The 24,534-nt window shown below is 40.1% G+C and overlaps 1 protein-coding gene across 9 annotated transcripts in view; it reads right to left on the reverse strand.

Annotated features, from left to right (window-relative positions):
• Positions 1 to 24,534, reverse strand: part of dmxl1 (Dmx-like 1) — a 204,653-nt gene that overhangs the window by 58,108 nt on the left and 122,011 nt on the right. For 6 of the 9 annotated variants that reach the window (XM_048528018.2, XM_048528019.2, XM_048528017.2 and 3 more), the window contains 6 exons: positions 22,979 to 24,030; positions 20,405 to 20,596; positions 11,640 to 11,716; positions 7,457 to 7,584; positions 6,762 to 7,010; positions 2,667 to 2,780 (listed from right to left, as the gene is read on the reverse strand). In XM_048528018.2, coding sequence (XP_048383975.2) covers positions 2,667 to 2,780; positions 6,762 to 7,010; positions 7,457 to 7,584; positions 11,640 to 11,716; positions 20,405 to 20,596; positions 22,979 to 24,030 — 1,812 coding nt within the window. The remainder of the gene's footprint in view (positions 1 to 2,666; positions 2,781 to 6,761; positions 7,011 to 7,456; positions 7,585 to 11,639; positions 11,717 to 20,404; positions 20,597 to 22,978; positions 24,031 to 24,534) is intronic. The other 3 variants (XM_048528022.2, XM_048528026.2, XM_048528023.2) reach the window with 1 other exon arrangement.

Here is a 24,534-nt window from a genome sequence, read left to right on the forward strand (position 1 = left end):
ATTTATTTTATTCTAACACTAAATGTTCAGTTCATGGTTAAATTTCCGATTTCAACAGGGAGTGTTGAAGGACAGTCCTATTAGTGGTATTTGGTGAGGTAGTGGCATAGTGGTAATGTCACCTGGCCAGTTCAAGCACATAAGTTTAAATTCCAAAACTGCAGATGGTAAAATTGGAGTTCATTCAAAATGTACAATTAAAAGCTAGCCTGTCTGCAACCATCTGATCAGGGTTGACTGTTTTAAGAACCTAGTCTTCACTGATGCTATTTATGGAAGGAATTCTTACCTGGACTAACCTGCGTGTGACCTTAGACCCATTGCAAAATGGTTGACCCAACACCAATGTTTCTTAGTTGCCCTCTGAGATGGCCAAGAAAGCCATTCAACTCTGGGCCAAACAAGGATGCACAATAAATGCTGGATTAGCTAGCAGCAGCAGCATCCCACAATTGGATAAAAAAAATCATAATATCACAAAAAAGATCATGATGTATATACATGGTAGCGGCTAACTTTTAAGCGTACTGAACAACTAGCTAATCTTTTTAAGGAAGATACCAGGTCACAATTTTAAATTCTGACTAATATTTAATCAAGAAAATGGACTGTCAAGTTTCTGAATTTAATGTTACCATAATGCAGCTTCAAATGCTATACAGTACTCTAGATTTAAATGCAATGCTTCAGCTGATTTACTGCCAAGAAATGAAGACTGCACGCACCAGCTTCCCCATAAGAAACAAAATTAAAATAAAACATTTATGGTTTGACTTCAAATAATGTGCCTCAAATGAAATTAAAAAGGTTTCTGTTTGACTGTTGAAAATTAAGTTTCCCATCTGAGCTTTCAAATTACTGTGGAAAACAATGGTAACAAAATAGACATCATAAAATCTACATTCACAGAATTTAATAGATGTTGGCTAAAAAGTCAATTAGAAAAAGGGGCATCACCTTTTATTTAACAGTTTGCTATTATTCAGCTGATGCAATTAAAACTAGTCAGTTCTTAAGTGTGACGTCAACGTTTGAGACAAAGTCAAAACTTATTCAATTATTTGCATGATAATGTTTTGAATTCAGCAGTTAAATGTACCATTGACAAGCAACAAGTGCATTTCAAAATTGCATCTTAAAATTACGAAAATATCGTGCACAATCAGAATGAGACATAATGGCACCTCCTCACTATATATCATGATTTACAGCATTCATCACGCAAGTGCAAGTAAAAATCAATGCAGCAATCCAATTATACTAGTTAAGTTTAGCATTGCAAAATGGTATGTTTGTAAAACTACAGTGAAATATGCTATTTTTCAAATTGATACACCTACTTTAAGCTATTAGATTTGCAAACCAAAATTTATTGGCTTTATGATAGCAGATTATGTGTTTAAGATGCAAAAGCAATAATTTATCTCAAGTAAAAATCAAAGCATTTCTTTACTTTCAAAGTTCTTATACAATTGAGCATTAATATTGTATATAGCATGCTTAATTCTTTCAGTTATTAAGTGCTCATATATGGGTGTGGTTGATTCAATGGGGTAAATATCAGTAATAATGCCTTTGCTTTCAAGACATCTTATTGCTTCTTTCACTTTCCTGACTACTTTGCAAATGTTATAGGATATTTATGCCATGAATTTTCAATTCACTTTTCAAAAAAAGGCCAGAAAGCTTATACTTAAAAGCTTTCAAGCAGCAAAAACTGAGAAAAACATTGACCAAAATGAAATACTAACATTTAAAATGCGAAGCATGGAGAAACGTAGAGTTAAAAATTGTGCCTTATGTTTAGATTTGATCATAACTTGTGTGAAACTGATTTTTGTCTGCTCTGTGAATCACAAAATAGTGGCTGTGGCATATGACTAGTAATCCAAGGTCAATTTTACTAAGTTACGAAGCAAATTCAATTACATCCATAAAAACTACTGAATTTTGTTAAGGACCCAGTTGGTTCGCTCATGATCTTCAGAGAAAGGAACTTGGCCACACTTGTGGAGGAACGTAATCTGTGCTCAGTGCAACATAACTAAGGCTGTGCAATGAATTTAAGCTGGCCAGACATCACAACAGTGTTAAGAAATAGAAGAAAAATGAGCATTACAAGCCATACTCCCATAGATCCATTTCGTATACTTCCAGTTAGATTGAAAATTAGAAAAAAATTGTAACCCTCAATTGAATTAAAAGATGTAATTTAGTGATTTTATAACAAAGCAAGCTCAATCATTGCACCACCTTACTTTAATATATGGCTTTTTTACCCATTTTGTGTTAAAAATTCTGAACTACTCTATTCCAACACATGTTGGAGTTGAAAACCATTCAATGGTTCACCAAGGTAAAATTCTGCTGCGTGTGTGTGTAACAAATTTCATTGACAACAAAAATATCATCAGTCTGGCTGCTCTATTAAAGCTCCAGACTAAAGACTCAGGGTTGATAATTAAAAACTCACCTTAGTTTAAATCTACAATAAGTAATTTGTTTTTAAAACATTAAAAAAAATGCATTAGAAATTCAACCAGCATGCTGTCCAAAGGAATGCATTGCAAAAGGAGTAATAAAACAAAAGTATAATAACAATCTTCACTTTGTAATGGCTTCATATGCAAAGGCTGTATAAAACACACTAGTCCTAGTAGTCTTGCCTGCTGCACTTCCAGAACACGCAGAATTGATGGTGGCAAGAGCTTTTGAAAACCCCACACAATCCACGGAGTACATTACTATTTGCTGTTGACTATGCTCAGGTAACCACCTTCCTGTCAAAATAGACAAATATAAATCTGCTGTTGGAAAAACATAAAAGCAATACATATGATCGTGAACAGCGGTTACTGAGCATCTCATTATCATGCATTGCTTTTATTTCTGTGAACATAACTATTTGCAAGTGCTGACTTAGTGCTGAACAAAAAAAAAATGATAATATGGATACTAACTTGCAAATTTAAAAAAATTTAAAATGTTTACGTTCTGAAAGGTTGGAAAATTAGAGTAAGTTATTTGAAGCCTTTGGTTTCCTTAATAGCATAAATGCTAAAACAAACTTTATTTTAATATAGCTTTCAGATCATATATTATACAGTACAAAGATTTTGGTCCAAACTACCTTCACTTAAATTTACAGTTCAACTTGCTTTCACATCTGTGAACGTAAGCCTGATGCTAATAATTTCTCTAAGAAATGCACAACATGCCATAGAAATACTTGAGAAAATATCAATGTTTGGCTTTGCTGAAAAGAAATGAATTTTTGGGACGAAAACATGGTAGGGTACTTAACAGCCGGTTTTGTGGAACATGTACAAAATTTTCATAGCAATAGCCACAGACTTCCTTGAAATTCCTAAAAGTTTGCATTTTAATATACAACTTGCTTTTCGCAAGAGGATTATCCCACCATGAATATAAACACTAGCTACTGGCATGCTTTCAGTTCTTAGGCAATTGATAATATTTACATAGAAAAGATTAACTACTCCAACATAAAAATTGTTAATTAGACAAACAATCCACAGCTCAATCAGGAAATTTTGTACCTAATTATAACAGCGTAACACTAAGAGTTAGCATGGTTCAAATTTACATCGGATATATTACATTTTTCAGTTTTGCATTATTCTAACACTACTTGCTACCCACCAACCAAAAAAAGTACATGACTGTATTTCCTCACCAATGCATGAAAGGTCAAGTCAAACCTAAACAATTCAGCCTTGTGTTTAACAATAAGATTACTCCTAAATTTAAAAAAAGTCTGAAGTTTAAAATAATACTTGGAAACATTCACTGAGCTGAATTTTGCTTCAAACTGCAAATACTTTTCAGTCGATGCCCTGCTTTATTATTTTCTGGTTAAGCAACGAATGTCTGCGTTTCTTAGGACTGTGAACATGTGTAGCAACATGCAAATTACCTCAATAAAAGCAAAGTACCGTGGGTGCCGGTGATCTGATAATAAAGACAAAGTGGTGGGAAAAAATCAGCAGATCTGGCAGCATTGTGGAGGGGAAACAAAGTTAACATTGAGTCTAATATGACATTTCCAGAACCAAAAGAATGCTGCAATACGTGCTAAGTTTCTCCACCACTTCATTTTTATTTCAAAATTATCTCCTGGACACCACAGTAATGCCTTCACAAGCAAAACTGAGAGAAAATAAAAATGCAAAGCTGCTAGATTGAGCCAAATGCTATGGGGACGTGCTGTAAAGAATAATATGACAAGACAGACTACCAAAGCTGGGTTATGAAAAATTACCAACAGTTTATGAATAACTTCTTAAAGGCTTACAGTAATGACCTTAGTCACTTTGACTCTAGCCTACGTTACAGACACCTTTGAAAAAACAGAAAATAAGTTTTCCATCTTGCGTTCGTCAGGACTGAGGAACTTCAACTTAGCTTTCTAAGCTTGGCTATTTACATGTATTACTCTTTCTGCACCCCCACCCCAACATTTCTCCCCATGCTCCACATATCTGGCAGAGATGAGAAATGCTGTACAACTGGTGCTTATCTTATTTTACTCTTGACGCCACTTCCAATTAGTCACACATCAGGAGTTAACAAGGTTCTCTGCTATTTTCCCAATCTCACATTGAATCAGCTGCCAGATTTCCGTTCACTTATTGTTCATAACAACGCAATGAAGATCAGGATCTCTGCATTAACTACACATGTGTACCCTAGCAATGAACAAAAGTGCCAGAACATGTTCCACTGATATTCTTCGCTTCATATACAACTATATCACCACCTGTGGAAATTGAGAGGAATCATTCATTTATTCCTCAATATGTGACAGCATTATTTAACATTTTTGGTTATAGACACATCTGACCATCCAACATGTAACAATAATTCTTTTGAATATAATTTATCTGCACAAAGTAGGCAACTTACAACAGGGAACAGCTGAACCCCTCTGATATTTAAACTAAAACACCAGCCCCAATCTGTTATGACAGAATTCGGGATTCCCCTCTAATAATTACCCCCAAAACTCCCAGAGAAGCTGGTTTTTCCCTTCGTAATCTATTTTTAAAAAGTGGTTAAAAGGAAGAAAATCCCTGATCTCCACTTTACAAGTAACAGGAAACTATTCATTTACTTAACCCAACAATAAACAAATTAATGAAATTACTAAATAACAACATTCTACTAGAATTCCGTTTAAATAAAAACAAGCCCCACTAATATAAACCCAATAAGAAGCAATAATTTATAAATTAATCTCTTCAAATTTGGAAGACTGTGTTGGGCTTTCTCAGAGGTGAACAGTGCTAACTCTGGCATGTAGCAGATGGCTCTCTCCGATTTTCCAAATGCCCTCATCTTAGGTACCCATAATGACATCAAATTCTTATATGCTTGGTTTCAGGTTGTCAACACCATCACATTTAAATTTAATTAGCTTTCTGTATATCGGTGCTTCATTTAAATTAATTGGCTGAATTCAAACTCAATATCACTACATCAAAACAAGACTGCTGTTTTGCCTGCCACCTGTTAGGGCTTTTTTGATACCTGTTTCACTTTTTGAGGGCTTTCGGTATTGGCAATTTCAGCTGTTGCTCACAGACACTGAATTTTAAAAAAAAGTACAGACACAGCACAGATCTCTTTACATTTTAGTCTCCTGCCTTCCACTCCACTACTATTCTATCCAAATTCACAACACTTACACATCACAACTGTGTGCTGTTCAGGAAACTCATTAAAAATACTGCATCCTTTTAGCTCTTCCGTCAATTAATTTTAACAGTACAGTAAGTGCAGAATTAAACAAATACAACTGTCTGTATAGTTAAGATTGAAATGATCTGTAAGCTAAAGATTGAATTTCCATGCCTAAACTTCGGAAAGTTGCTCAAATTGATACAGGAAAATTAGTTATGATTAGTTAAGAAATCTCTCATTAATATGATTTATAAAAGTCGACAAGTACAACAAAATCTTGAGGATAAAAACATTTGAGAATGAGAGCAGGAATCAGCTGTTACTTTGCATTGAGAAAGCAAGCTATATGGTATACATGAAATCTTACATTCTTCATTTACATACTCATGAAACTGAGGAAAATCAAATTCACATTTTTTGAGGACTCAGCATCAAATTCTATGAGAAAATTCTAAACAAGTGTTAAAAAGACATAGCAGTAGAAAGAAAAGTTTTATTGTCTGTCTTCAAAGCTTTTAATTAGAATTTAGTATGTTATATTATAGTTTCTATAGCCACAGAGATGAGGATGTAGTTTATTATAATGTGAGTAGTAAAACTAAATGCTCAAAAACAAATTAGCACAAGAAATTCTAAAATTACAGAAGTGCTTCTTTAATAATCAGTCGAGGTGGTCAACATTTTCTCAAAGCTGCACAGTGCCTGAGACTCCAGAGACAGAAACCAGCACACTGACCTTATTTGCAGCACTGACTTCCAATTTTGGAAGTTGCTGCTGTATAAGGATGTTGGGAGGTTCAAGCAGAGAAAACAAATTGCGGGAATGTTGGTGGCAGTGGTGGAGGATAGAGTAGGTTAACTGCCTGAAATTTCTAGTCACAGCTGGAAAAAAAAACGATGAAAAGTTCTGAAATGGTGACTGATCTTTCCCCAGTATTTTTAATTTATTTCCATATTGTAACTAAACTGACCAGGGTATATGTTGCTGAAATACAAAAGTATAAATTTATTGAGGAACATCTATACAGAACACAGGTGAGAAAGATAAATGAACAAACCTGTTACAGGCTTAGGTTGGACTTGGTTCTTCAGAGGTTGCTGGGCACCTCCCCCAAAAACTGCAGCCCACATTTTGCTATTGAGGGGATGAGCTACAAGGCGGAAGAGCTCATTGCTGGAGTGCGTTCCCAAGCCATGAGCAAAAAGACTAAGGTAAACCGCTGTCAATACCTCACAAAGTAGGACTGTCAATTTGGGTTTATCCTCATCTCCAGCAGAATTCAAGAGATGAATAAGCTCCTTTATACCTGTGAATCATAATATTCAGAAATTAACACATTTCAGATTTCTTTGACAAAGATGCATCTATTCTTAGCTTTTAAAAAGGAATATCTTCTGGAAATACTGTGTTCCTTTGTTACTTTATTCCCCCCTTATCTTTCATCCTAAAGAGCAACACTACTAAACAATGCTAGAAATGGTAATAAATGTAGAAAGAGCATGCAGTTACGAAGACAAATACTCATTCGAAGAAAGTAGTAGACTATTGGTTCATGAAAAATAAGAACATTTCCAGAACAAAGACACCTTGCTTGAAGGTTTAGGATACATATTGTAACAAGTCAACTGTATTGATTTTTCCACCCACCTTCAAATTTGCAGCATTTTATTTCGTGGTAAGGGAGATCAAACACAATAAGCAATTTTAAGTTAAACAATATATCTACTGAACAGAAGTATATATAACTATTACCTGGCCATTGTTCTGGGGAAGTGTTGGGAGTTACTGTGCCATCTAAACTTGCTGCTCTGTTTGAACGCTGCTGCGCAAACAGAAAACTCTGGTATACCATCCCAGTGAACTGGTTTGCATATGAAGAACTGGGAAAAAAAAAGTAAGAGAGATAATGGGAACTGCAGATGCTGGAGATTCCAAGATAATAAAATGTGAGGCTGGATGAACACAGCAGGCCAAGCAGCATCTCAGGAGCACAAAAGCTGACGTTTCGGGCCTAGACCCTTCATCAGAGAGGGGGATGGGGGGAGGGAACTGGAATAAATAGGGAGAGGGGGGGAGGCGGACCGAAGATGGAGAGTAAAGAAGATAGGTGGAGAGGGTGTAGGTGGGGAGGTAGGGAGGGGATAGGTCAGTCCAGGGAAGACGGACAGGTCAAGGAGGTGGGATGAGGTTAGTAGGTAGCTGGGGGTGCGGCTTGGGGTGGGAGGAAGGGATGGGTGAGAGGAAGAACCGGTTAGGGAGGCAGAGACAGGTTGGACTGGTTTTGGGATGCAGTGGGTGGGGGGGGGGGGGGGGGGGGGGAAGAGCTGGGCTGGTTGTGTGGTGCAGTGGGGGGAGGGGATGAACTGGGCTGGTTTAGGGATGCAGTGGGGGAAGGGGAGATTTTGAAACTGGTGAAGTCCACATTGATACCATATGGCTGCAGGGTTCCCAGGCGGAATATGAGTTGCTGTTCCTGCAACCTTCGGGTGGCATCATTGTGGCAGTGCAGGAGGCCCATGATGGACACTTGTCCCCACACCTCCTCCCTCACCCCCATCCCAGGCCCCAAGATGACATTCCACATTAAGCAGAGGTTCACCTGCACATCTGCCAATGTGGTATACTGCATCCACTGTACCCGGTGCGGCTTCCTCTACATTGGGGAAACCAAGCGGAGGCTTGGGGACCGCTTTGCAGAACACCTCCGCTCAGTTCGTAACAAACAACTGCACCTCCCAGTCGCAAACCATTTCCACTCCCCCTCCCATTCTCTTGATGACATGTCCATCATGGGCCTCCTGCACTGCCACAATGATGCCACCCGAAGGTTGCAGGAACAGCAACTCATATTCCGCCTGGGAACCCTGCAGCCATATGGTATCAATGTGGACTTCACCAGTTTCAAAATCTCCCCTTCCCCCACTGCATCCCTAAACCAGCCCAGTTCATCCCCTCCCCCCACTGCACCACACAACCAGCCCAGCTCTTCCCCCCCACCCACTGCATCCCAAAACCAGTCCAACCTGTCTCTGCCTCCCTAACCGGTTCTTCCTCTCACCCATCCCTTCCTCCCACCCCAAGCCGCACCCCCAGCTACCTACTAACCTCATCCCACCTCCTTGACCTGTCCGTATTCCCTGGACTGACCTATCCCCTCCCTACCTCCCCACCTACACCCTCTCCACCTATCTTCTTTACTCTCCATCTTCGGTCCGCCTCCCCCTCTCTCCCTATTTATTCCAGTTCCCTCCCCCCATCCCCCTCTCTGATGAAGGGTCTAGGCCCGAAACGTCAGCTTTTGTGCTCCCGAGATGCTGCTTGGCCTGCTGTGTTCATCCAGCCTCACATTTTATTATCTTAAAAAAAAGTAAGAGTTTACTTTCATATTACAGCCACGGCTAGGCTGATATCACTCTTGTTTGAGCCATGCATTTCTAGTTTCAATGTCCACTCCAAGGATCAGAGTACAAACATCCAAAGAGACATTCCAGAGCAGTGCTGGCAGAATTTTGCTTAGTCAGAGGGGCAGTTCTCTTAAACAGACATACAAGATCACATGACAAAATTTCTAACACGTTGGTAGGAATTATTCATGATGTCTGGCCAATATCTATCTTTCAATTAACATAAGAACAGCTAACCACTACCACATTTCTATTTGTGGGAGCTTACTGTGTGCAAATTCATGGCTGGATTTCTAAATTTACAATAGTGACCATACCTTCGAAAACATTAACTGATTCCAAGGTTTAGAAGTGGCCACTACTCCTCAAAGATATTACAACATCAGTGCAGGTTTTGTTTTTTTTCCACTGAAATATTAGCTGATCCTCAGAATGGCCATCAATCTACAGTCTCAGATGAAAAAAGTAGTAATCAAAAGAAAACAAACAGCATGTCAAGCAGTGATGTATAGAAAGTACTCAGAGATTAAGACAACTTGAGAGATTATGAGTGGGGATGGCTGAATGGAAAAGATGAACAGGCATTTCTAACTATCCCATCAATTTTAATTGACAAGTAGGCAATCACGAACACATATGTATACATGCTATATAAACAACTCAGAACAAAATTGAGAACAATTGTTGATGCATTTGTGCAATTTCTGAGCCTGCTTAATTGCAGCAAGAGTGCAATACTGCACAGCAGGCCAAGAATATGCAAGGCATATAATCTAGTTAGATGAGGGTTAGGAAATGGTGGGCAAGGGTTCTGACAATATAGTGAAAAAATGTAGGCAATAATGGCAAATTGAACCGATCAGTACATGTATGAAACAGAGAGGCAAAGATAAAGGGAGGAGCAGGAGCAGGCACAGAATTGGTGAGAAGCATATTCAGGCAAGTGTGGGACAAAATGAAAGTGAAACAAAATCACTTAAAGTGGACCGTGAAACAAGGACAGAGAATAGTAATGGGCATGTGGAAGAGGTACAATTATGGGCTTCAATTTTCAATTACAGCATAGAACACCACCGCACAGGAATAGGACTTTCGGCCTTCCGTACTGACCATTGTGCCATTCTAACAATCCTATCTACCTGGACATGGTCTGCATCCCGCTATCTCCTACCTGCTCATGTACTTGTCTAACGTAACTGCTTCTGCCATCGCCCCGGCAGTATGATCCAGACACCTATCATCCTTTGCGTAAGAAACAGCTTTCCTCGCTTGTCTCCTTTAAACCTTCCCCCTCTCACCATGACCTATCCCTCCTGGATTTGACATTTCCACCCTGGGGGAAAAGACAACCGACTATCCACCCTATCTATGCCTGTCAATTTTCTATACTTCAGGTAACCTCTCAACCTCTGATGCTCTAACACAAGTTTGTCCAACATCTTAAAGCTAATACACTTCAATCCAGGCAACATCCTGGGTCAACTTCTTTTGCACCCTTTCCAAAGTCTCCACATTGCGCCTGTAGTGTGCAGTTCTGGTCCCAAAACAATATTCCATTAATTTATTTTGTGTAAAGTTGAGCGAGCAAGAAAAGAAAGCCAGTTAGGAGTGTTATAACCTAAGTCTAGGTAACTTGATAATTGGAACTGAGAATACCAGTGGATTAACACAGTTGAGGCATGATGTGGGAGGTAAAGTTCAGTTGTTAAATTGAAGAGGCAGGAAAGACATTTGATGAATGAGTCTATGCAAAATCAAGATGGGGTGGGGGACGGCAGGAGGGGCAAGCAAGGAGAATATGATCACTCAATCAAGTAAATGCCAAAACAGCATAGGATAACCAAATGGACAAACTAAAAAAAATACAATGAATAGAAATAAGTAGTACAATGGAGAAAATATATCTAACCAACAGCAGATGGTGCTCAATGAATACCTATCATTTGTGCGGAAATGTGTTGAGAGATAAAAACAAAATTGAGGAAAGATTTTGAGATTTCTTAGCACTGTTCAGAGTGCTCTGAACTCAAGGCACCTCCTGTGCAAAGTCTGAAAGAAATCATTCACTGTGGGTTATCCTAAATCAGAATTAGTTTAAATTCGAGATAACATGGTGTAGAGCTGGGTGAACACAGCAGGCCAAGCAGCATCCGGGAGCAGGAAAGCTGACATTGAGCCTAGACGCTTCATCTGAAAAAGGTCAAACATACCACAGTCTTATGCCGAGGGGGGCTACTGCAGGGTGCATTGAGCCTCTTCTTTGAGATAGGCAAGTGAAAAACAACAGGATCCCCACTCACTACCAAGTAACTTTGCTAGAGAGTGAGTGTGTATACACAATGATTCTACACAAAAATCAAATTTTCTGTGAAGATTCACCGCTTGTAAAATAACCACTCTGTACCAGATTTTGCACATTGCCTGGCACTCATGAAATTAGCATGCTGTGAGGATGAATATTGTCACAAAGGGAAAAGAAGCAAAATGATCAGAAAACAAGTTCTGCCTCAATACACACCATTTCTACTTACCTGTAACTATGGCCATCACAAAGGCATTGATACAGGCATGCAGACAGAGAAGCTGCTACAGTATGCATTACATAGATCTGAAAGAAAAAACATCAAATATCCAGTTGGAGCAACACTATATCACTAACTGCTGCAGACAATCCTAGAAATTCAATGTTCTATTTTAAGCACAAAGTGTACAAATATTTTGTTTGAAAGCACAAGATTACATAGTTGAGATGAAATACAACATTCTTCATTTATATTTTAAGCCCAGCTTAACGTGCCAGTCTAAGTAAGAAAGGTATTTTATTTTGCTCATCATTTCGTTTCTAAAGAACCATATAAAAACATTATTGGTAAGCTAATGAAAAATAGTAGGCAACTCACCCCTAAGGCTTTAAAGCTGCACAGGCCATGCCAAAACAATGAAGTGCAGTTATAAAGTTAGCTAGGCTATGTCACATGAATGGTTTACATATGAAGATGGTCTCCAGGTTGTGAAACGGTTCCGTTCTGGAATCCATTTGCAAGTTAGACCAGAATTCAGAATAACAGAGCAGCCTAGTACAGGAAATGTCACACATTGGGAGTTTTAAAATTCAACCCCTGTATGGGATCATGATCTAAAGTACAGGTGTTCATAAGTCAAGGACCCCATCTATAAAAAGACAGTTAAAGAACAAGAAAAAAAGACCAGAAAACGCTGTAAACACTCAGATTGGAAGTATTTTTGGAAACAGTATAACAGAATTAAGTGTGACAAGTCTGTGACCTCCACTGGACAGTTCTGCGGCACCAGTGAAATTTAGGGAGAATCTGAACTACTTATGCTCATCATATTATGGCCCTCTATGAACATTAATGCTGTTTTAACAGGTTCTTGCAAGTCAAATAGCAGAATAAGAGAACTAACACAAGCGATCTTTAAGAGACAACCATGCAGGATAGACTCCATGATAGTCTCATAACAGTAGAAATGGGCAGGACGTGTCTTTAGTTGGTTTGTCTCAGGACTGCCAAAACAAGAGCTTTTCAGACCTATGCCGTTAAGTCCATTCACCAAAGGATCAAAAGGAAGATTTTGAAGGTGACATCAAAACCTCCACAAAAATCTGCTCTATTAAAATCAACACATGGACAGTCCAAAGATGCACAGGTTGGGTGGATCAGCCATGCTAAATTGCTCATAGTGTTTAGGGGTGTGTGGGGGTTATAGGGGGATGGGTCCGTGTGGGATGCTTCAAGGAGCAGTGTGGAGTTGTTGGGCTGAAGAGCCTGTTTCCACACTGTCGGGAATCTAATCTAATAAAAGACTACAGATGCTTAATCACAACCAAAATGATGATCCAACAAATAAGAAACAAAGAGGAGTAGGCCATTCGACTTGTCAAATCGGTCCTTCCATTCAACAAAATTGTGGTCGATCAGCCAGGTGAAACTCCTTTTCTTGTGCCAGCAAAGCAGAGCTGTCAACTCACTAATATTTCAAAAGTCTACGTACTGCCTCTTGAAATGCTTTAAATAACTAAGTGTTCACAACTCTCTGAAGTAGACAACTCCAGGCTTTCATTACCCGCTGAAGAAATTCCTTTACTCCAGTTTTAAATGAGCATCTCCTTAATCTCTAAGTCAGTGCCCTTGTTCAAGACTCCCCCTCTAGTGGAACATCTTCTGCAGATCTACTCTGTCAAGCCCCATTAGAATCTTTCAGTATGATCATCCCTTATTCTTCTATGGTTTCAAAAATATAGCATCAAAAACTTCCAAATCTTGAAGGAAAGTCACAGACAGAACAGTGAAAGAAATATAAAGATAGGCATGCAACAATGACCACAAGGTCTCCTGGTTAACAAACAATTTCCTCACTGAGGATCTGCAACGCTATAATTGGGACGTAGAAGTCATTTGTGAACTCGCAGTCAACATTGGCATTTCACTTCCAGTTATCCAGAGGATGCCACTATTGCAGTCACAGGCACAATGGAACTGGGTTAATTATATGGCTTGTCTCTTCATTTACGTCTGTTGAATTTTTTAATGACGACGCAGTATGCTAATACTATAAAAATGATTTCATTTAGTGCTACCAGCTTGTCTTCATGCCACCAATAGATAAAACGACCATTATTGTCCATCTGATTGGTTAGTGACTAACCAAAGCACCTTCCCTGAGCCTCTATTTGCTCATCGTCAATCAGCGGGGCTCCACATTTATGTTTCTTTGCTGTTTATTCATGAACAATGATCTGAAAGCATAATGGAGGTACACGGTGCTCGTCAATTTAAATTTCAACAGTGAAGAAATAACAATTAATATAAACGTCTTTTTTTACAGCTATTGGATTAACACACTTACAATCATTGTTCGCTAAAAGGCCAACAGCTTCCTTGGGATAATTGACACTTTGACTATTCCTGGTCTCGAAGCTTCACTTGACAAGATACTTTTGCTGGAGTAACACAGTGTGGAGGTGGAGTAACACAGCAGGCCAGGCAGCATCACACGAGCAGGAAACCTGACGTTTTGGGTCAGGACTCTTCTTCAGGAATGGGCTTGACTTTGGTGGTGGGGGGAGAGGAGGGGAAAGAGCTGTGGAAGAGACCTGTGTTTGAAGGCAGGCACCAGTAAAGTTTAGTGTATTTACTGCTTTTAATGTCAGATAGGGTGGAATGAAATCATAGGTCGAGGTTGTGAATCCTGTGCAGAATGAAAAACAGAAGAGATCCTTTGCAGGTCTGGGAGAGTTAAGCTCTGGGCTGGGGTGGGCTTGATTGTACGGCCAGAAAACGCCAGCACATTGCTGAGAGCACGTGCTTGAGGAACCGCACAGAAAACTGTTTTTGGAGGATCTGGACGTCTTTTTATGCGGAGGTTGTCATGGCGAGGGCCAAATTGGGATGGTTTGAATGCAGACTGCAGTCCATTTGGAATGATCCGCTTCTGCAGGCAGGTACTGAGAAAGGCAACATAGCTGTGGCACCTGGTTTGTTTCTTTATGTGGTTGAGCAGTTTCAGGGCCGACGAGATTACCAGAGGGTTTCAGAGGAGAGGGATTCACTGATGTCTTTCCGGAGGGAGGAGGATAACTTCAAGGCAGGCATCCCTAGAATAGGCTTCGCAGTGGGGTTATAACTCATTCAGTGATAGTGTGGACTTGGGGGTTGGAACAGCCCTGTGTTTGTGACAGGCACCGGTAGGTAAGTTTAGCATACTTAAGGTTTTTAATGTCAGATAGGGAAGAGTCCCAGCCAGAAACGTCAGCTTTCCTGCTCCTCTCACGCTGCCTGGCCTGTTGTGTTCCTCAAGCTCCAGACTGTTATCTCTAACTCCAGCATCGGCAGTTCTTACTTTCTCTGGCTTTTGCTGGGGCAACTGACTTGCCATGAACTGAATTTAAAAAATCTTCCACAAGGAGAGAAATTCAGAACTGACCTGTGGGAGTACCTGAACTCAACTGAAAAAAAATTTCTTTCTGTGCTGATTCCTCATTCTGAACTGAACTAAGAATAGAACTACTGGCCTTAATGTGTTAACACTGCTGTCCTTAACACAAAGTAGAAACATTTTTCAATTATCATCGCCGAGGTCTGGAGTGACATTGCCTGGATAAGGCTGGTTTTAGGCCACTGTTCCAGGATGATTAGCTGATCTTTTGGAAGTGAGCCACAGCAATTCGCTTTTGCTTTTTTAAAATATCCAACTTCTGAAACACTTGTTACTCATCGCAATGATATGAAGTAATCCATCTTATGACATGAAAAGCATCAGTTTTTTTTTTGCATTTTGGAATGGTGTAACACAGGACATTGAGCTAATTTATTCAGTTCTGTGCCATCCGCTGCTAAATGTTAATCAACTGTATTCTAGCACTGGGTTTCTAGTCAAGATTGACTTAATTTTGTTATAGTACCATTAGAATTTAGTTGTCTGTTTGTTCTCATACAGTAACATTTTAATTGATGCAAGTAGCAAAACTTACAAAAGCACAATGGAAAAGTTCATTTGCATGAGAGATATAATTGCCCAGAGATCATGACATGTCAAGAAGCAAAGAAATAGACAAACTCAGACATGCTTAAAAGTCTTGAGTGCGGGGATTACCCCGAGGAAGCTGTTGGCCTTTTAGTCAGTAATGACTAAGCATGTTGATCCAATAACTGTGAAAGGGAACAAGTGTATATTGATTCTGTTATTTCTTTATTGCTACAATTTAAAATGACAACCACCAATAACCTCATTATGCTTTTAGATCATGTCAATAACTATCTGCATTCCCATATAGCCTTTTCTGTAACAATATATTCTCAAGTGCTGCAAAACACATTTAAATAATTACTTTTCAAGTACAAGTTGCTTCCTTGCCTGGTAAAGTTGACAGCTATTTGAATAAAGCAAAAATGAAACAAATATAAACGCTCACTCCCTGAGACGGAGATCCAAATCAGGTACGTTCAAAATTCAGACCAATGTCAAGCAAAGTTTTGTGATGGCCCAAATACTGCAAATGACCACCTCACAACAGCTATTCACTCTATCAGTGAGAATACTGAATACCATCCAGATGGAAAACTAACTTCAGTGCCAAAACCAAACTGATTGGTTTTAGTCACACTAAAACACACAGCAGAAACTACTCAACCAGAGTTGATGTCAGCATCAATTGAAGGACAGTGAATGAGCGATCCATGGAAGCATTGGTGGTTGGCGGTGCTGCAAAGGTTGGTATGAATGCCACTGGGATGACAGAAAGAAACTGTGGAAATAAGCAGCTTTAGACGAATGCGAAGTTTTAACTCTGCTGTGGGTGGACCTACAGGCTAGAGAGACTAACGTTTGGTTCTGGAAATTATGCCCAAGCATAAATGTTCAATAAATTAATAACTATAACAAAGATAAATGTGTGCAAGAAAACAATCCTTATAACAATACATTATATACAATAACACAAGTGAACTCCATTTCCCATATTCTCTTAGCTTAAAATGAATACCCCTCATTGCAATGGTCAGGTCCAAGGGCAAACTCTTTCCCCAGAAATGGTGTGTTAGTTGTTGAGAACTTTCAGCATTTCCTATATTTGTTCAAGATTTCTAGTATCCAAAGATATTTTGGCATTTGCCTCGCCAATTTAAATACTACTACATGAATATTATATGAAGCATCGAGGGAAAACAGCAAATAGAGAGGAAGTGTGAACAGACAAAAAGCTTTTCAAAAGCAATAGCAATCTCATGGGGAAAACAGTAATCTCTAACTTCTCTCTTCCTTGAGCTGGAATTTAGTAACCTCATCAGACATTTGAAATGAGGTGCTATCAATTTGTACCATACTCCATACCTTTTAGGAGAAATTCCAAATTTTCAATAATCTCAAACCCTACACACGTCAATTTCTACTGAATTCATCATATTTCTTCAACAAAACCCTGGGTCCAAATTGAAGTATTGAGAGCTGGTCTGGGCACTACATCTTAGCCAAGACATATTGGCCTTGGGGGGAATATAGCAGTGGCTTGAAGAATGATACCTGGACTTCAGGGGTTAAGTTTGAGGAGAAATTATACAAATTATGCCTGTTCTTTTCCCTAAATTCCAAAAGTTTAGAGGTGATCTGATTGAAGTTTTCAGAATATTAACAGGAAAAGACAGGGTAGATAAACAATTTCCATCCGTTGGAAATTCTAGAACTGGACTGGCAACAGAGTCGAAAAAATTAGGGCCAGACCATTCAGGAAAGACATGAGGAAGCACTCTACATACACGGGCTGGTAAATGTTTGAAGCTCTTCCACAAATTGCAGTTGATGCTGTATCATTTGTTAAATTTTGGATCTGAGACAGATATACTTTTGTTCAAAGGTATTTTGGGATATGGGGTAAAAGTAGATATACAGAATTAGGCCACAGATCAGCCATGATCTCACTGAATGGCAGAAGAGGCTCAAGGGGCTGAATGGTTTAATCCTGCTTCTATGTTCTTAAAACACTAAACCATTGCTGTACCTTTGGCTGGAACAGAAGGTAACTCTCATTTCAGGACTGCATGAACTGATGACCAAGGTGCCCATCTCAAAACATGAAGCAGAGGCTGCAGAAATTCTGTCATATGTAATGTGGAGCAGCATTGATGCATTGCTATTTTAATCCTTGTTCACCAGTAGTCTTGCAGAGATTTTGTGGGATCTACAAATTTGTTAACCTCTGAATGTTTTTAACCAATTAATCAGTGCTCTCTGGCTACTGAGTCTAATACCACCAGAACACCTTCCCATGATCTGAACTTTCATGCTCTTGGTGCTATTATAAATTTCTATAGCCACATTTAGAAATGTAAAAGCTTGACAAGATGTACACACATTAAAAGAAAAATCAGCATCTTAGGAGCACAAAAGCCGATGTTTCGGGCCTAGACCCTTCTTCAGAGAGGGGGATGGGGACAGCAAACTGGAATAAAAAGGGAGAGAGGGGGAGGCGGACCGAAGATGGAGAGAAAACAAGATAGGTAGAGAGGAGAGTATAGGTGGGGAGGTAGGGAGGGGATACATCAGTCCAGGGAAGATGGACAGGTCAAGGAGGCGGGATGAGGTGGTAGGTAGGAAGTGGAGGTGCGGCTTGAGGTGGGAGGAAGGGATGGGTGAGAGGAAGAACAGGTTAGGGAAGCAGAGACAGGCTGGGCTAGTTTTGGGATGCAGTGGGAGGAGGGGACGAGCTGGGCTGGTTTTGTGATGCAGTGGGGGGAGGGGACGAGGTGTTCTGCAAAGCGGTCCCCAAGGCTCCGCTTGGTTTCCCCAATGTAGATGAAGCCACACCGGGTGCGATGGATGCAATATACCACATTGGCAGATGTGCAGGTGAACATCTGCTTGATATGGAAGGTCATCTTGGGGCCTGGGATAGGGGTGAGGGAGGTGGTGTGGGGGCAAGTGTAGCACTTCATGCAGTTGCAGGGGAAGGTGCCGGGTGTGGTGGGGATGGAGGGGAATGCGGAGCGGACAAGGGAGTCGCGGAGAGAGTGGTCTCTCCGGAAGGCAGACAAGGGTGGAGATGGAAAAATAGCTTGGGTGGTGGGGTCGGATTGTAGATGGAGGAAGTGTCGGAGGATGATGCGTTGTATCCTGAGGTTGGTGGGGTGGTATGAGAACGAGGGGGATCCTCTGGGGGCAGATGTGGCGGGGGCAGGGTGTGAGGGATGTGTTGCGGAACACCTCCGCTCGGTTCACAACAAATCGCACCTCCCAGTCGCGAACCATTTCAACTCCCCCTCCCATTCCTCAGACGACATGTCCATCATGGGCCTCCTGCAGTGCCACAATGATGCCACCCGAAGGTTGCAGGAACATCAACTCATATTCCGCTTGGGAGCCCTGCAGCCCAATGGTATCAATGTGGACTTCACAAGCTTCAAAATCTCACCTTCCCCCACTGCATCACAAAACCTGCTCAGCTCGTCCCCTCCCCCCACTGCATCCCAAAACCAGCCCAGCCTGTCTCTGTTTCCCTAACCTGTTCTTCCTCTCACCCATCCCTTCCTCCCACCTCAAGCCGCGCCTCCATTTCCTACCTACTAACATCATCCCACCTCCTTGACTTGTCCATCTTCCCTGGACTGACCTATTCCCTCCCTACCTATACTCTCCTCTCTACCTATCTCCTTTTCTCTCCAACTTTGGTCGCCTCCCCCTCTCTCCCTCTTTATTCCAGTTCCCTCTCCCCATCCCACTCTCTGGAGAAGGGTCTAGGCCCAAAACGTCAGGTTTTGTGCTCCTGAGATGCTGCTTGGCCTGCTGTATTCATCCAACTCCACACTTTGTTATCTTGGATTCTCCAGCATCTGCAGTTCCCATGATCACTAAAAGAAAAATCAGCCCATTTTTTTGAAGATAATAAAATGTGAGGCTGGATGAACACAGCAGGCCAAGCAGCATCTCACAAAATCCTACTTGCAATATTAAATTTAACCAGCCAACTGGCTCACAAAGCAAGCTTAAACTGGAGACAAAAGTTGCAGAGTCTTGAATCCTCTGCATAATTTCTAATTTAGATCACAAGGTGTAACAGCAGAAGTAGGCCTGCCTGACTTGACTGAGACATTTAGTGCGATTATGCTTGGCCTATAATCCTCAACCCCACTTTCCTGCCTTTTCCCCTTAATCCTCAATTCCTTTACTAATTAAAAGTCTCAGCCTTGAAAATTAACAATGCAGTCTCTATGGTTATCTGCAGTAAAGTATTCCAGAGATTCACAATCCTTAGAGAAGAAATACCTCCTCAGCTCCATCCTAAATGGACAAATCTTACTCAGACTAGGCCTTCTGGTTCTAGACACAATCCCATGGAGACACACTCACCTTGGCAAGCCCACTGATGAATCCTGTAGGTTTCAAGAAGGTTGCCTCTCATCCTTCTAAACTCCCATGACTGCAGGCCCAATCTGTGCAACTTCTCTTTATAAGGCAACCCTCCATACCAGGGATCAAGCTAATGAACCTGCACTGTACTACCTCCTACGCTAATATAGCTTTCCTTAGATAATGTGACAAAACTGTTCAGAATTTTGTGAATATATTGTGATTTGTCATTATAATTTCTTTTTAAGAAGTTTTTTAACTGGAGAGATTTTCAAAAAGCAATACAGAAGGTGCAAAAATGAATTCCAGTGTGACAAAGACAAAGCAACTCAGTGATGGTCAAAACACTGGTTGCTTCAGACATTTTATTTGTTACCATCATATTGCATTGTCAACTCTATTGCAGCTTGAGATACTTTCATGAAATAACACCTACCTTGTTATTTCGCATGTCTGGATGTGGAGGAGAATCAAATTCTACAATAGTATGCACAATGTCCTGGGTAAGGTTGCTCAGATGGAGTCTAGGGTTAGCCACCACAGTTTTGGCACTTGCAGTGCAGGCAAACAGGAGGGGTACCGATGCAAGTTGCATGAAAGGGCTTGTGACCTGTTTCACTGAATGCTCCTAAATGCAAAAAGTTGATACAGCTTGAAATTCGGCATAGTTTAAAATTTACTTTCACTATTGTAATGTCAACATATATAGATCATTAAATAGCAGAGGCCAGAAAGAAAGATGGTTGAGTCACGAGAAAAAAAAGATAATTTAAGATTAGCCAGAGGTCCAAAAATCCTTATTTATTTTGTGAACACACAGACTTGGAGATATATGCAGAGCACATCTGTGCCTACTAACACCAGTTGCACTAGCCCATTGATATAATGCACAAGCATCTCTGGACTTAACTGCTAGCAAATAAAAATTTTTCATCTGAGGCCTTAGATCATCCCTGGGCATACCTAATGGCCAAGCAGATTCAAAAGGCTGAAACAGCTTATTTGTGATGTTAAAGTTTTCTAGCTACAATTAAGATAAAAATGTTTTTACAGTGAAACATCAATTCTGCACAGCTAGTTTTGAATGGAGCATTGATTGTGAAGCACTGAAAATTACCACGTCAATAATCCATTTGAGATTGGGCGCATCATAAACTGGTTTAGGGCGCATTGGGCTCCATCTTCTGAGGAGTTGCCATCAGATTGCAGATCTGTTCGTTTATACTTGTCTAACCCAAAATTCAGGGCTTCTGGTCCAAACTTTGTGTGCTTTTTGAGAAACCCAACTATCAGCAAATCTTCCAGGCCTGGGGAGTCGGGGGTGGGCTGCTGGTGTTGCTGAGTGAAGATTAGAGCACAGGGTGGTGAATGAGACAGAGTAAGTAGGTGGTGTTATGGGGTAGGATACTTGAGTTGGGAAGTTGGGAGGATTTAGAGAGCGCAGCTAGGAATGGGTGGTCTGTTTCATAGTTGGTCAAGACTTAGAGCACATTTCAATCTCTAACCTTTCCTAGCTGACTATTAAAGTACTTCTGCGTATTGAAGTATTTGGGCTGCACAGTGGCTCAGTAGTTAGCATGACTGCCTCATAGCACTAGGGTCCCGGGTTTGATTCCGGCCTCGGGCAACTATCAGTGTGGATTTTGGACATTTTCCTGTGCGGTTTCCGACGGTGCTCCAATTTCCTCCCCGAGTCCAAAGATGTGCAAGTTAAGTGGATTGGCCATGTTCATTTGCCCATTGGATCCCAGCATGTGCAGGCTAGGTTAGCCACAGGAAGTGCAGGGTTATAGGGACAGATCTGGGTGGGATGCTCTTTCGAGGGTCACTGCGACTCGATTGACAGAATGAGCTGCTTCCATACCAAGCATAAATCTACATTAAAGTTTATTATATCACTGTTGCATTGTGGTGCCAGCTGTTTGACTGTCAACGAAAACCGTTTGTTAAACAACATAGGGTCATTATGCTCAACTGCAGCATAATACTAAACTGATTTGTTTCCTTGAATTGAGGCTTCATAAAAATTTTTTTAAACAATATCAAATTCCCAGTTCTTTCTGCTGCATGTGCCCATCCCATGGTCATCTCTTTTTAACACTAAAAGCAAACTGAAAAACATAGGTCTTACATTTCTCAAGTAACATGAACTTGAGTTATTACTTATTGAACTCTGACATTTCTATGGGAAAATATTGTTTTTCTAAACCACATTCAGAATAGGCATTTCAAGTTAAAACGCCCCCAAATTGCAAACAAATGCAAGGCTTTAGAATTTTAAGATTTTTACAAAATCACAATCATACTTGTTGGTGTTGATTCTGTCCAAATAAGAAAACACAGGGGAAAAAAAAAAACCAAAAAGTGAATACACCTTACTAAATTGACTATCAGGAAAATGCACTTGTGAACTGCCTGGCAGATATTTCTGATCAACTTGTTTGAATGTGTTTCTAGAGCAGGTAAGACTTGAATATGGGTCTCTGGGGCTCAGACATAAGGAATCTACCATGGTATCAAAACAGCCCTCCTTCAATTCAAAAGCCATTTGGAAGAAATACATTACCTAGATCTAAAATCATGATCTCCAGTTTTTCAGACTGGCAGGCTAATCTGCTAAATCACAGTGCCATCTAGCTGTGAACTGGTTGACTTCAATTTTAAATAAATCATGCTTGTTTAACATTATTTTAAATGCTCTTCAAATATGGATACTGAATTATTGCAATGAATGGCTGAATATGTGGCAAAGTCCAATTACAATGAAAATAGTGACGAATTTTGAGGATTTACAGCACCACTTAGAAATCAAATAAACAGATACTCCCTACGTGGAGGTGGAGAATATACCTATAATTCTATACATTGCTGGTTTTGGTTTCAGACAAGAAGTTCCAACTAGATTAAATGCTTCAGAGATATTTTCACTAACTGAACATTTGTCCAGACCCAGTTTCAGTACAAGGCACTGTCCTGAGGTATAATAACCTTACTTTACAGCTAAAATTACCTGCTGTGACTCCTGTAAAAGGAGGATCAACTCCATCCTGACTGACGCCAGGCCTCCACCATGAGACCCATGGAGACTACAATAACTAAGAAACATCCTTAGGAGTGGTTGATTTTGCAGAAGCCACAGTCTCCTACGCTGCAAGTACTCTTGCTGATGTAATGGCTTTTGTTGGTCAACTATGCCATTTTCTGCCTGTTCACTGTCAGGAACTTCAAAACTATCTTTGATAGCTTCAAGATCAACATTGTAATTACATGTTTTCTGTAGGGCTATAATTTCTCTCTCAAGCCATTTGTACAGTTGGAAGCGGAGTTTTCCACCATCAACCTCATATCCAGTAGACAACGTACGCAGCTCTGTAGTAAGTATCTTCAAACAAGCTCCAAATTTTAATTGTGCTGCGATGACATCTTCTGATGGATTTAAAAAATCATCAGCTGAACTTGAGAAATTACAGTAACTTTCTCCTTCAATCTTTGCAGTAGTGGAACATGATGGATTTATTTCCTTCATTGACAGGCCAATCTCCTCCTCTTCATCGTCCTTATCACTATCCCATTTTAATTCCAATGGCTGTTCTTCAAAAGTTAGAGATGACTGACTCCAATCAAAACTAAAAGATGAAGTGGATTGTCCGTGTGACAGCCAATCAGATGGAACTTTTGATCCCAAACCGTTGACTATTGATGACGAGCAATCACAATCCAAAACTCTACGTTTAGATTCTTCAGATGAAAAATTAACTGTCAAGTAAGAGCTTGTTTCACTCTGTAAATTCTTTGGTTTCATGGTGACTGCTGGCATCTTAGACAAAACTTCGAGCGCTAACATTGGGCAACCGGCTTTAAAGTGTGCATTTGCAGTTGCAAAGAACAACTTTCTTTCAGCTAAACTGATCTTATCTGCCAGACCACTTTCCACTGTTAAACCCATCTGTGACATTGTCTTCTCTGAAGAAGCAAAGTGTCGTCGCAACAAGAGTGGATGGGTTCGCAAATAGTTGTAGAAATTAAATACCCCAGGGTTGCATGAAGTAGACTTGCTGTGTTCTGAAGATAAATAAGGAAAATTTAAGATATTGTTAGACATTAAAATATTTCATTGATTGCCTACACCATAACAACACCTACATTTCAGAAGTCAAAGGATCAAAGACACATGTTAACACGATACACAACTGTGTACCTTCTTAACCAGACGAATCATGGACAGCAGAGGCTGACCTAGGTGGTATATGTTAGAAAGTTGAGTTCAAAGTCAAATGAGTTACAGAAATCAAAAAGAAAAAAAAAAAGTGTGTGGTGAAAAAAAATGGGACAGAGAAAGAAGACAGCAACGTAAAAGGAATACTTTCTGAAATTCTCCAACATTCAGGAGGAACCTGAAGAATGAGAATCCACATTTAGTACTAGAGAGGTTGTTTGGCAATCATATGACAAAGAACATTACCAAGAAGGCACTACAGAGGAATGGCTTGAGTAATGTTATCTCGGTTTTCAGTACAGAAACATCAATCCATTTGATAGATTTGAATGACAACTGAATTGGAGTAT

The sequence above is a fragment of the Stegostoma tigrinum genome, chromosome 3 (assembly GCF_030684315.1).
Source record: "Stegostoma tigrinum isolate sSteTig4 chromosome 3, sSteTig4.hap1, whole genome shotgun sequence".
NCBI classification, from domain to species: domain Eukaryota; kingdom Metazoa; phylum Chordata; class Chondrichthyes; order Orectolobiformes; family Stegostomatidae; genus Stegostoma; species Stegostoma tigrinum.